The following is a 15,151-nucleotide window of genomic DNA, read 5'->3' on the forward strand; positions in this document are numbered from 1 at the left end:
CATAGCTTCAGGGTATAGAGTATAATTTTTATTTTCTCACCACAGTACAAATATTCCCTGACACAGTTCTTAACAGAAAGAATGTCCTCAAAAAAAGAAAATAATAATACACACAGAGCCTTCCAGATGTGTTCAGATTAAATCCAAGTTTATCATGAACTACAAGCTTTTTTACCTCCCCCTCCCAATTTACATTTCTTGTCTTTTGGCCTGGAATGCTTTTCCTGCAATATTCAGAGGCAGATAAAGGAGTTTCTCAAGTGCTGGAAATTGCAAGCAGGTTAGTATGAATGGAGATAGTGAGTGCGGAAGGAGGTCACATTTAAAGGGTTTCTTAAATATTGTGTGGAAACTTGTAGGCTATGCTAGCATTTTGTAGGAAAATTAACTGGAGTTTCCCAAAAGAGGACATGATCAAATGCTGTGGAGAAGTATGGCAACAAGTAGGCTACATTCTTAATAAAAGCAGTGGCAGTGGAGTGGAGTGTGTCAACATGTGACTTAAAATGAGGAGGTGGATATGCATGTATGGAAAAATAATTTAGAAATTGTGTTCTGCATGGAAACCAAACTGTTTGGTAACTTTTACAATGGGGAGAAATGGAGTCATGCGAGATTGATAGTTTTGTTGTTGTTATGTGTTTTGTTTTGCTTCACTTTGTTTCCATTGATGAGTTCTGGAAATTGTATCAGGCTCCTGTTAATGACTACAGGAGGGAGGGAAAGGGGGAGAGAGAGAGTGAGCGAGCGGGAGAGAGATTGATTGAGAGTGCCCCTGAGCATGTAAAAGGGATAGTAGACACTTGGAAGATTACTCTCAAAGAGTTACAGTTCCTAATTCAAATAAAGATTTTTTTTTTTGATAAGAGCAAAGACATTTCCATTTTAACAGGAAGAAAGGTGCATATAGGTTTGGAGATTTGGTGGTAGGAAAATAAGAAAGTTCCTCTCTGATGACTTCTATTTTCTCAGCGTGCACACACAAATATACCATGAGAGTCACAAAGGAACAGAGCTTGTAAGGACTTAGGAGAAAGAGGAAAAGCTACAAAATAATTCTTTCAATAGTGAGAACTGAAGTTAACTAAGAAAATAATACTAAGATTGTGTAGCAGCATTGCATGTCTCACTTGGATTTAGGGGCATGATTTGAAGGCAATGGATAATTATGGTTTTGTGATATTTTTCTTGGACAACATTAAACCCTACAGTTTTCCTCTCTATACCTCTATTTGGATTTCTTTAGCCACCTCATTAAATAATGCTTTAGACATAATTATTATCTTCCCCCAATACATTTCAGATCTAGTGTGCTCTGAGAAAATGGTACCAGTATTGCCAGTGCGGTTTAAGCCAAGCACCTTAGAGTCATTTTTAAGATTTATCACTCATGAATCTGATCAATTAAATGTATCATGAAATCTTGCTGATTTTACCTCATATTCATCTCCTGAATTTACCTACTCTTATCTATCACCATTGGATCCACTCTTGTCCGTTTTCGGACCAATGCAACGAAACAAAAAGGCCAAATGCCTCCAACCATGTTCCTTTCCAATCCATTGCATGTGCTACAGTGAAATGATCTCTTAAACACTACTTTGATCTTATTATTTCCATGCTGAAGACATTGTAATGACCTGTTTTTACCTGTTAAATAAAAGTCCCAAATAATAGAAGCCATAACGTGTTTCTGACCTGGTATCCTCTTCCCTAACTTCATCTCTGCCTCTTTATTCCTACTATCTCCCTGATCAATATTTTAGTGTTTTTCATATCCCTATTGGTCCTCCTCTTCTTTTGGTCCTTTGAAGGCACTGCAGTACTCCTCAAATTGGATAATTTTCCTAATCTTTTACATCTCAGCAGAGACTCTGCTTCCTAAGGGAAGTCTTCTTTGACATCCCAGTCTAAATTAAGTGTCCATATTCACTCCCAAGCTCTTTCTCTTTCCTAGAATAATCATATTTATAATTATTCCTACAGTACCTTTAAGACTCATAAAGGCAGGGCCATATCTATCTTTTTTACCTTCATAACCCAGTAGCAAGGAAACTTTCTGGCCCACACCTGCTGAAAGCATTTTGTTCAACTACTGAACAGAAAGATACATTTATCTACTTTTTACTTACATTTATATTGTTTCCTATTTCCAAAGTTCCCATGGAGGGTTGAAAAATAGTGTAATATGTGATATCATATAAAGTTTTTAAATTAAAAGGCACTCATTAAAAAGAAATGACTTTTGTTTCATGAGTGATAAATGAGTTCCAAATATGCAGAATATGTAGATCGACAGTTCATGTCTGAGAGCAAATCATGTTTGAAGTGAGAACAGTTTTACTAAAAATGATGAAAGAAGAAAAATTGGGTAACTTAGCTAAGAATGGTACTGGTTGCTACAGCAATCCTATTATAAGAAAAATAATATTTTAAATCGTCTCCTAATCATTTAACTACAAGAATGTCCCTAATATTATCAAAAAGCTCTTCTTATCTTTCAAATACCTTCACATTTGCTCTGAATTTATGAGAGCATTAAGGCTTTACTATAGCTATAATTAGATCTACTGAAAAAGTACCTTCTCATTTTTGTCAATTCCTGATTATTCATGGAGATGGCAGAAAACCTTAGCATGGATTACTAAAACCCCAGATCATTTATAGCACATGAAAATTGGCTCCAATTCATTATGTCTATCAAAAAATTCCTTTGAAATACAAGTTTACCTTTAAGCTTAGCAAATGTTCATTGATACTTGAATAAATGCTCTTAAGTATATATAGTGAGTTTTCAAAATATGAAAAAACATAGATGGTTGATTAGCTTTATGTTAACTAAGCTCTAAAAAGTAATCAAACCATCAGTTTGATGGTCTTTACTTTGTCCATAATGGGCAATTGGAATATTGAAGTTTGGCTTTATTACCCATTGAGAAGAAAGAAAGATACAAAAGTCTAGGGAATCTACAGAATAAAGAGACTTACTTTGTTAGCATTTACTTACCTGACCACCAACTTAAGAAAAATATCGGAGAACATTTTCTTCATGTGATTCTAAGTAGTTCAGTGACATTTTTCGTGCCATGCCATTTACTCATGTGTGCATTACATAACAATACGTGAACACCTTCTGTGGTCAAACACTGCGATGAGTACTGTGAATGCAAAATTGAATAAGGCACAATTTTTCCCCTTTGTAGAGCATTATAATTTTTATAGTATAAACATGACTGATATTAGAATAGATGCATGTTGAATCAGTAAGAATCTCAATGAAAAGTTCTAAAATGGAGTAAAATGTAAAACAAATGCCTAAAATCTGACTCCTCCTGGAATCAATATAATAATAATAATAATAATGTGAATTAATAATAATGTGAATGATATACCAGCTCAATTATGCATTCTCTCCATTCTAACAGAATTTTGTGAAGGTTTTAGCACCTACTAATTGGTTTATTTATTAATTCAACAACAAAATTTTAAGTAACTACTGTGTACCATGCCATTCTCTGAGCATAGTGGAAATTTTGTGTTTCTTCAACATAAGTTGTATTAATAATAGCATAAATGAAAATTATACTCAAAGCACTTCTTCAGTTTTAAATACATATGAGTATTTACCTTTTATAATATAATTTCTTATAAGCTCCTGTAGCATAAAAATCACTAAAAATATATCTATTCCAACATGTGTAATTTAAATACTTAAAATACATATTTAATTATCTGAATGAATAGCCTGTTATTTATGATTCAGAAACTGATGAAAAATTTTTGAAATTAATGAAAAGATGGTGTTATATGTAATCTGTGTATACTAGTCAAAATAATGACATTATTCACAAAACAAACACTGCATCTGTTCCAGGGAAAAGCTTAGTCTCTTATTTCTTTTGACAGTGTGCAGACCTGGGTTCTTCAAAGCTTCACCTCACAGCCAGAGCTGCAGCAAATGTCCACCTCACAGTTATACCCATGAGGAAGCTTCAACCTCTTGTGTCTGTGAAAAGGATTATTTCAGGAGGGAGTCTGATCCACCCACAATGGCATGCACAAGTAAGGAAACCCATGGACATTTGGTGATGCTAACTTTCACCAGTTTGAAGAAAGAGCATGATGGAGCCTGTTACATTCTATTACCATTTCCCCTAAAACAGGCATAATGTTTAATCTTCCAATGTAGTATTTCACCAGATTTCAACCTTCTTGAGTAAGCATTGAGAAATTTGAGTCTTTTTTATCACTTACTGTGAGAAGCATCCATTTTCCCTCATTTCAAATTCAACATCTGAGCCACAAATATGGAATTTTTCCTTTTATTTTATGATTTATTTTAGTGTTCATGATAGCCAAACATGACTTTGACAAATCCACTTCCCCATTTCTGGTAAACCTTTTTTATTTTTCTTCCTCTTCGTCTTCTAAGGCAGCTTTCTGATCACAAAAACATGCAGTACATGGCACTTCTACCTTCTCATTCTAACCTGCCCCACTAAGCTGCAAAGACCAATGAGAAGGTCATTTATAAAAGAAGACAGGAAACTCTACACAAACATGGAGAACTGGGGGTTGGCAAATCATATTTAAGAGTCAAATATAAAATCAGTTGTCAACTAGGGTTTTCAAGTAGCTGTTGTGTTTATTAACAGTGAGTGTCCTTAACTGTTATTAATTATATGATCAGGTAATCTTATAATGAGTAGATGAATATTAAACATTTAATTCCAACAGTTGCAGTGGGTACATCCACATCTATCAATGTTTTGGTGTTTTTGTTTTTCTAGTGTTCCACATGTTTCTGGGAAGGAAACAAATTTATGTGTTAGTTTGCTTCATGGCAATACTTCTTTAGTTTTTCTACCATAGTTTCTATAGCAGATCAAACAAAAACAGAAAATTGAAGGGAAGAACAGTGAATCCCATCTCCCCATAACATTGTTTCCATGACGTCCCATGTTTTACTATTTTAGATCCCAGTAAGTTGTAGGTGCTTTCAAAGATGAAGACAAATTTTTTTGAAATTTAGTATTCACGGGTATCATACATAAAGACATACAATTTCTTTACTTAAATAATCACAAACTGAAATTTTATCTGAATTTCAGTGTCAGTTTCATCGTGTCAGTGAAACATATTTTCATAATTTCTCAAATCATTGATGTTAATTAACTCTATATTGCTAAAGATCATTCTTTATCACATTCTGATAATTTTATGGGTTAGATGATTACTAATTATAAACAATCCTCTTCAAATAAGTAAATGACATTATTATATACATTTTTTGAGAGGATACATTTGAATTGAGGAGATATAAACAATGATTGCATGTGATGCATATTGGTTTCAGTGGAAATTACTTCAATTATTCAGAGCAAAAGAAAGCCCAAATAGTGGGGGGGGAGTGTTGGCTAGACTGTAGTTTGGTAAATTAGGGAGAGAAAACCATATCTTGACCTATTTAAATTTTATTAATTTTGTAAGTATTCTTTCTTTAAGTAGTCCATGCATGACCTTTATCTTTCTCAGCACAAATGTGAGCCCCCCTTTCTGTAAATTTACTAGGTTTGGGAATGGTGGAGAACCCTGCTCTGGTGGCAAGGACTGCTTAGCTTTCTTTTAGGACCTGAGGCTTTATATTTTCTCTGTCTCCAGGTGTGTGAATTTCTAATACTGTGTCTCAAAAGAACACTAATTTGTATGCATTTCTCAAAAAAGACTATTGGGAGTCCTGTAGAAGATCTTTCTAATATATAATCTGTGAGTGTGTGTGTTCTGTTCTTAGTTGCATTCATAATAACACAAATTCTTCATATGATGATACCCTTGAACAGATGAGATGGCTTGATTGATGTCTCTTTGGCTCTTTGCTATTAAATTTATGGTTTCAACTACTTTTAATGTTTTTTTCTGGTACTCTGGACAACAAAATGTTATAAACCTGTAGGAAAAGAAAATCAAACAAAATTCAGATTCTAATGAATCTGTTCAAATTGAGGGTACTTCTCACAGCTCTACTTTGGTTCATGCATCACATCTATTAGCAGGACAGTGAAATTTCATCACATTATTTTTAGGTGCATGTCAGTCTCAGTCTCCACTGGTTACCTCTACTTTAGGGCTTCCCTTGAATATGAGTTTTATTTTGAATTTGAAAGGCATATGTGCCCCCACCCACATGCTGAGGGGCTGTTAGTAGCAGAGTCAAGAAAAAGAGTCAGACTCTGATGCAGTTTTTACAGATTTAGAGGAAAGGTGGTAACTGAGGGATGTATTTCAGTTGGTAGAAAAAAACCCTCAGAAGTTTGATATCTTTTTGAAGTAGACAAATTTCAAGTATATTTTACCTTTTTCTCACAAGTAGACCTGTAACATTTTGATCTCAAATTACATTTTCTCCATAACCTTCCACTATTAAATGAATAAGGTAGAGGGAATAGAAAAAAAAAAAAACACTTGTATTTCCATCTTAAGTATTTGTTTCAACTTAAAAGTGACTGTTTTATATCGAAGTGTGTGAGGTTGTATGGAAAAATTCACAGGGTTCAACCACAAATATAACTAAAGTGGAGATTGTTTTGTCAAAACTGGCAGCTTTTACGTTATGGGGTTCTTTAATTTTAAGTGACATTTTATAAATGGTACGTAGCTTTCTTATTACTTTTAAATTTAGTCCTCAGTAGTCATGGCTTAATACATGTTAGGTAGAAATTAACATTAATTTCTATATTTAGAACAGACAGCACATATTAAGATAACTAAGCTATGTCATCCTAAGTAGCTTAATTTATGCTTATGAACCATTCAGCTACCATCACAGTCCATTTTATTCCCTGTTGGGAAATCTTTACTACGTCTGAAACAAATATAAATGTATTTTCTCTTTGAGAACATCTGATCATATAATATTAACAGCTGACTGAAGTTGTAACTCTGAGTATCTAAAAATCTACTATAGAGTCAGACATGATGCAATGAATTCTTTTAAAGACTCTATTTTTTAGAGCAGTTTTAGGTTCGCAACAAAATTGAGAGGAAGGTGTAGAGATTTCCCATGTATCCCCTGTCCACACACATTCATAGCTTGTCTCGTTATCAACGTCCCCCACCAGAGTAATACATTTGTTACAATTGATATGTAAACAAGTTTAATTCTCTTTAGCCTGCTAACTATTATTTCAGAAATAAAGCAATATACACATGAATATTATTTGTTATTTATATATAAATTTATTCTGCTGATCTTTCAAGGTCAGAACATGTTCATTTTTCCTCTTATTGTGTTTTTGAGAATATTTTTAAAATAAATTTTAGGTTTCCAATTAAGTAAAATTCACAATTTTGCAGAAACACAATATTAAAACAATATCAAAGTAAGCAAACTCTTATTACAGATTGCAATGTTGATCAACTACTTAAATCCTAGTTCTTTCTTGACATATGAGGGAGGTTCCAAATTCTGTTGGTGGTTTATCAGTAGCTATGCAATTTATTTTGAGATAAACTAAGGCTACTTTTTCTACTTTTTGTGGAATTTGTAGTCAAGAGCCACACTAATAAATTCTATTTCTACCTGTGCTCATTGCTTAGTAAATCCTTCATGTTTACTTCCTAGGTTTCAGGGATGAGTATCATTGAGGAAGTAATCTGTTCAATCCCCAAGGAGAATTTGTCCTTGGACTTGCCAAAGAACTTGCCACTATTTGAATACATAATTTTATTTAACATTTTTTGCATAAATATTTTTACTCCATAATTCTTTACATATACACTAAGCAAAACATCTTTATTTGAATTTGCAACTTTGCCAAGATAAGTCATTTCTATAGTATACCAACCCCATTATTGTTTCTACAAAGGTATAACAAGATTTTTCAAAGATTATTACAAATTGATGACTCTTGCATTCTCCCTGCTTAACAGATTGATTGCAAATCCATTTTTTTTCCTTCAGACCAGAGATTTGTGTAGTAAACAATGCTTAATTTTATCATCTCAAAATTTGTTTTTTTCACTTTACTTTGCAAACCAGGACCCCCCTCAGCTCCTCGGAATGCCATCTCAAATGTTAATGAAACTAGTGTCTTTCTGGAATGGATTCCTCCTGCTGACACTGGTGGAAGGAAAGATGTGTCATATTATATTGCATGCAAGAAGTGCAACTCACATGCAGGTGTGTGTGACGAGTGTGGCGGTCATGTCAGGTACCTCCCCCAGCAAATCGGCCTGAAAAACACCTCTGTCATGATGGTGGATCTGCTTGCTCACACAAACTATACCTTTGAGATTGAGGCAGTGAATGGAGTGTCCGACTTGAGCCCAGGAGCCCGGCAGTATGTGTCTGTAAATGTAACCACAAATCAAGCAGGTAAGTGTGATGTCTAACCAAATCATGTACCTTAGGCCGAGCACTGTCAGTCATCTCCACAGCTCAGGGCAAAGTTGCCTGAGACATGAGAGATGACTTCTCATTATCCAGAGGGTTAGGACTTAAAGTAAAATACATCTTGAAATGTTTTATCTTAGCTTTAAGCAAATAAAAGCTAAGGCTTTCTTAGCAGACACATCCATGGACAGAAAAAAAAAAAGATAGGCTTTAATTGAATGTTTTCATTAAAAAATACATTTCTGGCTCAAATCCATTTGTGGCAAAATTTTTTATCCCATAACTTCACACAGTGCAATAATTACAGCTCAGATCTACATTTTTGTTGTTTTACTTCAGGTGTTTTTGTTTAGTTCATTAATTTAGCAGGTAATCTGGCAGGTTGGTTTGTTTGCTTGGCACCATATCTGAATTTTCTTTGCAGATTGAAATAGGGTTTTCTTATTATTTCTATTATTATTATAATAAAAATGCATGAGATGATTTTTTGATAAATCCACTTATCAAAATTAAAATAACTATGAACCATTGTATAACCACCATACATGTGAAGATACATCTATATGCCATATGAAGATCTTGGAAATATTAGGGAGTAATTATTAAGGAGTAGGGAAAATAGTTCTGCTTGAACTACTAATTCCCCTAAATTTTCCCCTCAAATATTTAATTTTAAGTAAACAATATAGAAGAATTATTTTCTGTTAAAATAAAAACCAAAGATAAACTATGGCTGAATTAATAACTCATTATGTGGCAAGAGTCATTCAAAGCCTATGAGTAACTTATAACTTGTTTTTGTCAACAACAAGTACATGGGCGGAAAGAGGCATTAAATGTAACTTTCCTTCTATCTTTTGGCCAAAACTCTCAGTCCAAGCGCATAAGCTTGTTACCTCATAATTACCTCAGGTGGGCTTTGGTGGGTGAGGACATCTTTGCCGGTAGAGCTCACAACGCAATAGAATGTGTTTGACTGAATCGAATCAGACTTAATTCATATAATGTTAGTATAAGTTTGTAGGTGGTGGAATGATCTGGTTGACAAGAGAATGCTGTTGGTAATCAAGTTTTGGCCAAAATAATTTGAATTATTGGATGTGTCAGGTAAATGACGTGGTTATCTCTTGAGAATAAAAAAAAGAAAACACATGCTATTGAGTTCATAGTTATGTTTGAGTGATAAAACTGAAGAAAACATTCAAAAGTGGCCCAGATAATATACAAGTATGTGCGTAATTCACTCAGAATCATTCTAAGCACTCTAGATGTTCTCATCCATGTTGAATACATGCCAGTAGCATTTTTTTATTCCATGAGAAAAAACATGGTACATGTATACACCACTGTCCTCAGTGAATCCTTTATATTTTCTCCATTTACTCCCTAACCTAAGGTTGAACTAATAAAAGTGCTAAAAAGAGCTAGACAAAAATAGTGAAAATTAGGTTTTCCTTCAGTATAGACTCAGCTTCTGGCAATACTAGTGTATGTTGATTTTCCATCGCAGTGTCTAGATGCCACAAGTGCACTGTGAATGTGAACTGCCTTCCCACATCAGAAAAATACTGTCATTAAACATTTGATTTCAGGCTTCATATGCAACGTCTTTCAAGCTTACTTGGTTCTACCTGTGAATCTTTCATTAACATATTGAAAGCATATTGAACAATCATTAAGAGTTGTATCCCTTTGGGAGGACATTTTCTAAGCTTGCATAACTTTTTTTGAAAGATATTTCTCTGATGAACTAGATGCAAGAAATGAGCGTTTATTTTTTAAATGATGTTATTAATAAATGTTTGGTCTAGTTGTCTTTGACTTGCTGGCCTGTTAGGACTGCAAAGTGTGTTTTTTGTTTTTTCAACTATAAATACCTTAAATATCAAGAAAGAATAATTTTTATCCAGCTGTTCAAGGCATGGCTGTAATGTAAAACAAACATTTGTATTCAGAGCAGAAACTTTTGGTTGCTGCTTCTTTTCCCCAAGTTCTCAGAGTACACATAGTGTAAAATCACCACAAAACTACCCCCAAAAAAATCAAAATAAGAAGGGAGATTTTCGCAGTATCTGACATTTCAGACCAACTAAGTCTCAATTTCCACAAAAATTATTAACTTCAAGTAGCTCCTAAAAGCTCTTAGATTCAATGCCACTATGCTGGACATTTATCAAGTACCATCATTATAGAAAGTGGACTGTAGTAGTTGGTTTTAATGTCTGAATTTTTCTTCAGCATTAAATTGAAGAAAGTTATCTGTACCATATGCGGTTTTTATATAAAACTTCTTTCAGCAGATTCCAACATTAGTTTTATTCTCCTCTAAGGAGTGTTTTTTGAGAAATGCATTTGTTTCTTAATTGATTTATCTCAACTTTATAATTTTTTGTCATTTTCTGATTGATTTATATTTGTGACAAGAATGTGATATTATTTGTGACAAGAATGTGATATATGAACTGTCCAGATTCAAAATTATATTCAACAAGTACAAGAAGAAAAAAAATAGTAATTTTTTCAAGATGAGAATCGTGCATTAAGCTAGAAACTGAACTGATTAGGTAACCCTGGCTCAGTCTATAAAAGGAAATAATGATTTCGTGCTGAGATTAGTGATTAAATGATTAATTTATGGATGTTTATACAGCATTTAAGACATTTTTCCAGCTATTAAATCATTATGGAGTCTAGCATCTTGCTTTTGCGAGTTGCCTGAATTCAAATGATACTATTTTTGCATGTAATTTAATAGTCAAGTCAAAAGATGAAGTTTTAAGAAAAGCTAAATACTATAATTAGTTGGAATTTATGGGCCTTGTAAAATGCAGCATAAGTACTTAGGTTGACAAGGAAAGAATTACAGAGTTATTGTGGGGATTATCATGGTCAAGAAATATAAACACATATGAAGGGGGAAACTGAGGAAAAAAAAGTAATTTACAAATGGACTTGAGGACACAGGGTGGGGGGAGGGGGAAGCTGGGGCAAAGTGAGAGTAGCATCGAAATATATATACACTACCAAATGTAAAATAGATAGCTAGTGGGAAGCAGCAATATAGCACAGGGAGATCAGCTTGATGCTTTGCGACGACTTAGAGGGGTAGGTTAGGGATGGTGGGAGGGAGGCTTAAGAGGGAGGGGATATGTATGCATATGGCTGATTCACTTTGTTGTACAAGAGAAACTAACACAGTATTGTGAAGCAATTATACTGCAATAAAGATGTATTTAAAAAGACAAAAAGATAAAAGAACAGTGTGAGAAGGGGAAAGTGATAGGAAAATACTGCGTTGGCCAAAAGATTCATTCGGGTTTTTCCGTAACATCTCACTGAAATGTGAATACTTTAATCACATAAAGAACTCTAATAGTCAAATTGCAAAGTGGATAAAATAATGGATATACAAGCCGTGCTTTATTAAACTCAAACTTAGAAAAGAAATAAAATTCATTGAGCTCCTCCAGTTTTCTAGTGATTTTGTCTTTCTATGCAGTGCCTTGTTTTAAAAAATTGATGTACATTTAGTAATTTTTCTTTATAGAAAAAAGGATTTAGGTTATTTACATGACAATGCTTCTGTTGTTCTCTCCTGTTGTTCTTCTGTTTTATTATTTTAGGGCGTCTAAAAGTATATATCTGCTAGATAGATGGATAGATGGAGGGTGATATATCAACATAGGATGAAAATTAAAAATCCCATTGAAGCAGTTACTTTAAATGTTTCATTAACTGCTTACAAAAGAGTGTGCATTTATGATGCTCTTCTATAAACATATATTTTACATTTTTACTTTAAAATAATTTTGCACTAGGCATACTTTATCAAGAACTAAATCATAAAGATCTTTTAATATATGCAAATGTATATTTTATCCCTAGAAAGAATAAGCTCATTCTAACTGAAAACCCAAAAGTATTAACACTTTAATTTGCAAAGGTACAGAATCTTAATTCTGAGCTGAAATAGACCAAATTTTAATTGTTTTGAAATAGTCTTAGACTCTTGGGCTTTTTCCTCAGAGCACTTGATTAACATGATATGAGTTGCAAAGTGCAACAAACACTTTGGAGGGAATGTCCCAACCTGTCCCAGACTATCAGAAATATCACTAAGAAATGTGATTACTGTATTTAGAAGGGTTTTATTTCTTGGTTCTTCCAAAGGTGTCTGGGGGACATGATAATCCCATTTCATCAAGTACTTTCAACTTGATGCCATTCATGTAGTTGTCCAGCATGATGTCTCACAGGATGTGGAGATGATCAGGGTTCCTGAGACTAAATTATGCTGTAGAGTTGGAAATTTAAGAGAATGCTGAAATGAGATGGTAAAAGTACATAGTTGTTCCTGAGAAGAGGGCAACAAATGTTTTCTGTTGGTCTCTATTGATTGAGATGTTAAAAAAAATGTTCATTGTCACTTGCTAGATTATTACTATAATCATTCTGAGAGTCTTTGTTGATTTTCTTCAGTGGAGAGAACTTATTGGCTGTATTTGTAATCACCACTTGATTAAATGTATTGTTGTTTGCCAGGATTAGTTTGTCTTCTATACAGATTAAACAGGTAATTTAAATCGGCATGTTGGTAATCCCCACTCTTTATTCCTTTATTTTTTATGGTGACACTAATTGCTGCATTCCCCCCATGGATCCACTAAAGGTGTGTGTTTACTCTTTTGGCAGGAGGGAGATGCTTTAGTTTGGTCATTACTACAGTTTTACAGCTTTTACTGCATGAGCCTCAGAGACAAAGAGACATTTCTTTCAGTTGAAGAGAAAATCTTCCAAATATACACCAGTAACCTGGTGAAATAATCAAAGAATTGAATGTGCCAGTTGTAATATGGGCTCAGGACAAAATCTCATTCATCACATTACCATCATAGCCTCCACTCAGATCAGGGTTTCTTAGTGGTATTCTGGATTCACTTGGATTAGTGTTAGCTCAGAGGCAGTTTTCTATAATTTGTGGAATCTATATTCTATACCCTAGTTTGCAAATCTAAATTTAGATCCAGAAATCTACATTTTATAATCTGGGTGGTAACACGCCCCCTCCCACTTATCTAGAATGGCCAGAGATTCCTCTCAGATAAACTGAAAAGGAAAATGTATAATGTTAACGTATGTTACTACTGCACAGTCCTTCTTAAGGACAGTCAACTTTCTCTTCTTTTTTAGGGCTTATAGGGTAAGTAAACTAAATCAGGTCTAGGAATTTGTGAGAGACCATGACTAACTAGCTCACTAAATTTTGATTTGTATTTCTCAGACTTTCATATCATTAGTGGTACAGATCAAATGGCCCATTATTTCAGTCACTAAATGCCATCGTACTAGACTTTTTCCATTCACATCTGCTGCCTATTATGAAATCGGTTCCCACTTTCCTTCTAGTGGTAAAGTGCTACTACTTGGCCTCTGCCATACCTGAACCCTAAAGAAATCAAGAAATCATTTCACTGCATCTTCAACCTCTGTGTTCTCAAGTATAGAGAACAGAAATTTTAGAGATTTTATTTATAAAAGTGGCACTGTCCTCATCAATTTATTTCTCATCATTATGGTAATGAAATTGTCTTCTGGGTCCTTTCTGAAGATGTAATTAGTGGATAGTTTCATAGGTCTTGGAAAATAAATCCACTTTAACATTCCAGTTTCAGTAGGTCATTTAATCCCTTCTTCTACATTAAAACAAGGAATTCCCAGTATCTGAACTTTATTTAAAAACTTAGCCCACCTTTCAGTCCAGATTTTGGTCAACTAATTGAAGAAGCATTTAGCACTTGTGATAGCTACCTGGAGAATGACATTGGATCCAGAATCTCTAATCATGCATTTATACCAGCTTGAATGAAATTGTTTCTCGCTTCTCTGTAAGGAACACATAGAATCCATTTTCACACATATTTCCTATGCTTTTGAAGATTTAAGTTACAGAATCTTGTGAGACTCATATTCAAGGAACTTCTTGTCTCCAGTATTGACCAGGTAGTTGGCTGCCAAGAGGATGTTGGGATCTTGAGTTCAGATGGAGTAATAAGTTTGAGCAGGAAGACAAGTACTTCCTTCTATCAGTTAATGATCTTAGATAAGGTATTGAAGACATGAAGGAACAGCTTCTTCAGTGAAGTGTGGGACAGCTTAATGGTAGCAGGAGAGACTCAATAAGATTTAGAAGTTGAGAATATTTTGAATCATCTGTATTCTCCTATATATCCACATTCCAATGCTCAGGGTTTCACTCTTTTTTTCCCGTCAGTGGCCTCATTTTCTCATAAGACAAGGCAATAAAGCCAATCATTTTAGCAGTTCAGGAATTCTGTGGGATAATACTTGTTTTTGATGTGCAGTTCTGTCATCCTTTTCACCGTTAAGAGGACGTGAGATACGGCAATGGAGACTCTCTGATCATCTAAATATGACTTGAGCAGATAATTTAAACTTTGAGAAGCTAATTTTGTTTCTTTAAATTCTGCAGTGCAGTTAGACACAGGCTATCCTTCCTATATTTCTTATATTTCTCATGCTTTTATGGTACTAAAACAGATGGAATTTGGTCACCAAAAATATTATCCTCAAGAATCACTTTATTTGAGGTGACCAGAGGTGGTAAGACATATGCCCCATGTTGTTAGATTACCATCCTTTAAAACTACATAGGTTCTTGCTACAATGAAATTCAACCAGTCAAACCACTGGTCCAAATCCCCATTCCTTTAAAAGACTGTTGCCTGTGACACTTCTCTT

At 34.1% G+C, this 15,151-nt stretch overlaps 1 protein-coding gene across 4 annotated transcripts in view; it reads left to right on the plus strand.

Annotated features, from left to right (window-relative positions):
- EPHA5 (EPH receptor A5) overlaps window positions 1-15,151 on the plus strand; it is a 330,003-nt gene that overhangs the window by 139,742 nt on the left and 175,110 nt on the right. For all 4 annotated transcript variants that reach the window (XM_029235142.1, XM_029235144.1, XM_029235145.1 and 1 more), the window contains 2 exons: window positions 3,907-4,062; window positions 8,039-8,374. In XM_029235142.1, the coding sequence (XP_029090975.1) occupies window positions 3,907-4,062; window positions 8,039-8,374 (492 nt within the window). The remainder of the gene's footprint in view (window positions 1-3,906; window positions 4,063-8,038; window positions 8,375-15,151) is intronic.

Source organism: Monodon monoceros, unplaced genomic scaffold (assembly GCF_005190385.1).
Source record: "Monodon monoceros isolate NGI ecotype Baffin Bay Population unplaced genomic scaffold, NGI_Narwhal_1 Super_Scaffold_20, whole genome shotgun sequence".
Lineage (NCBI taxonomy): Eukaryota > Metazoa > Chordata > Mammalia > Artiodactyla > Monodontidae > Monodon > Monodon monoceros.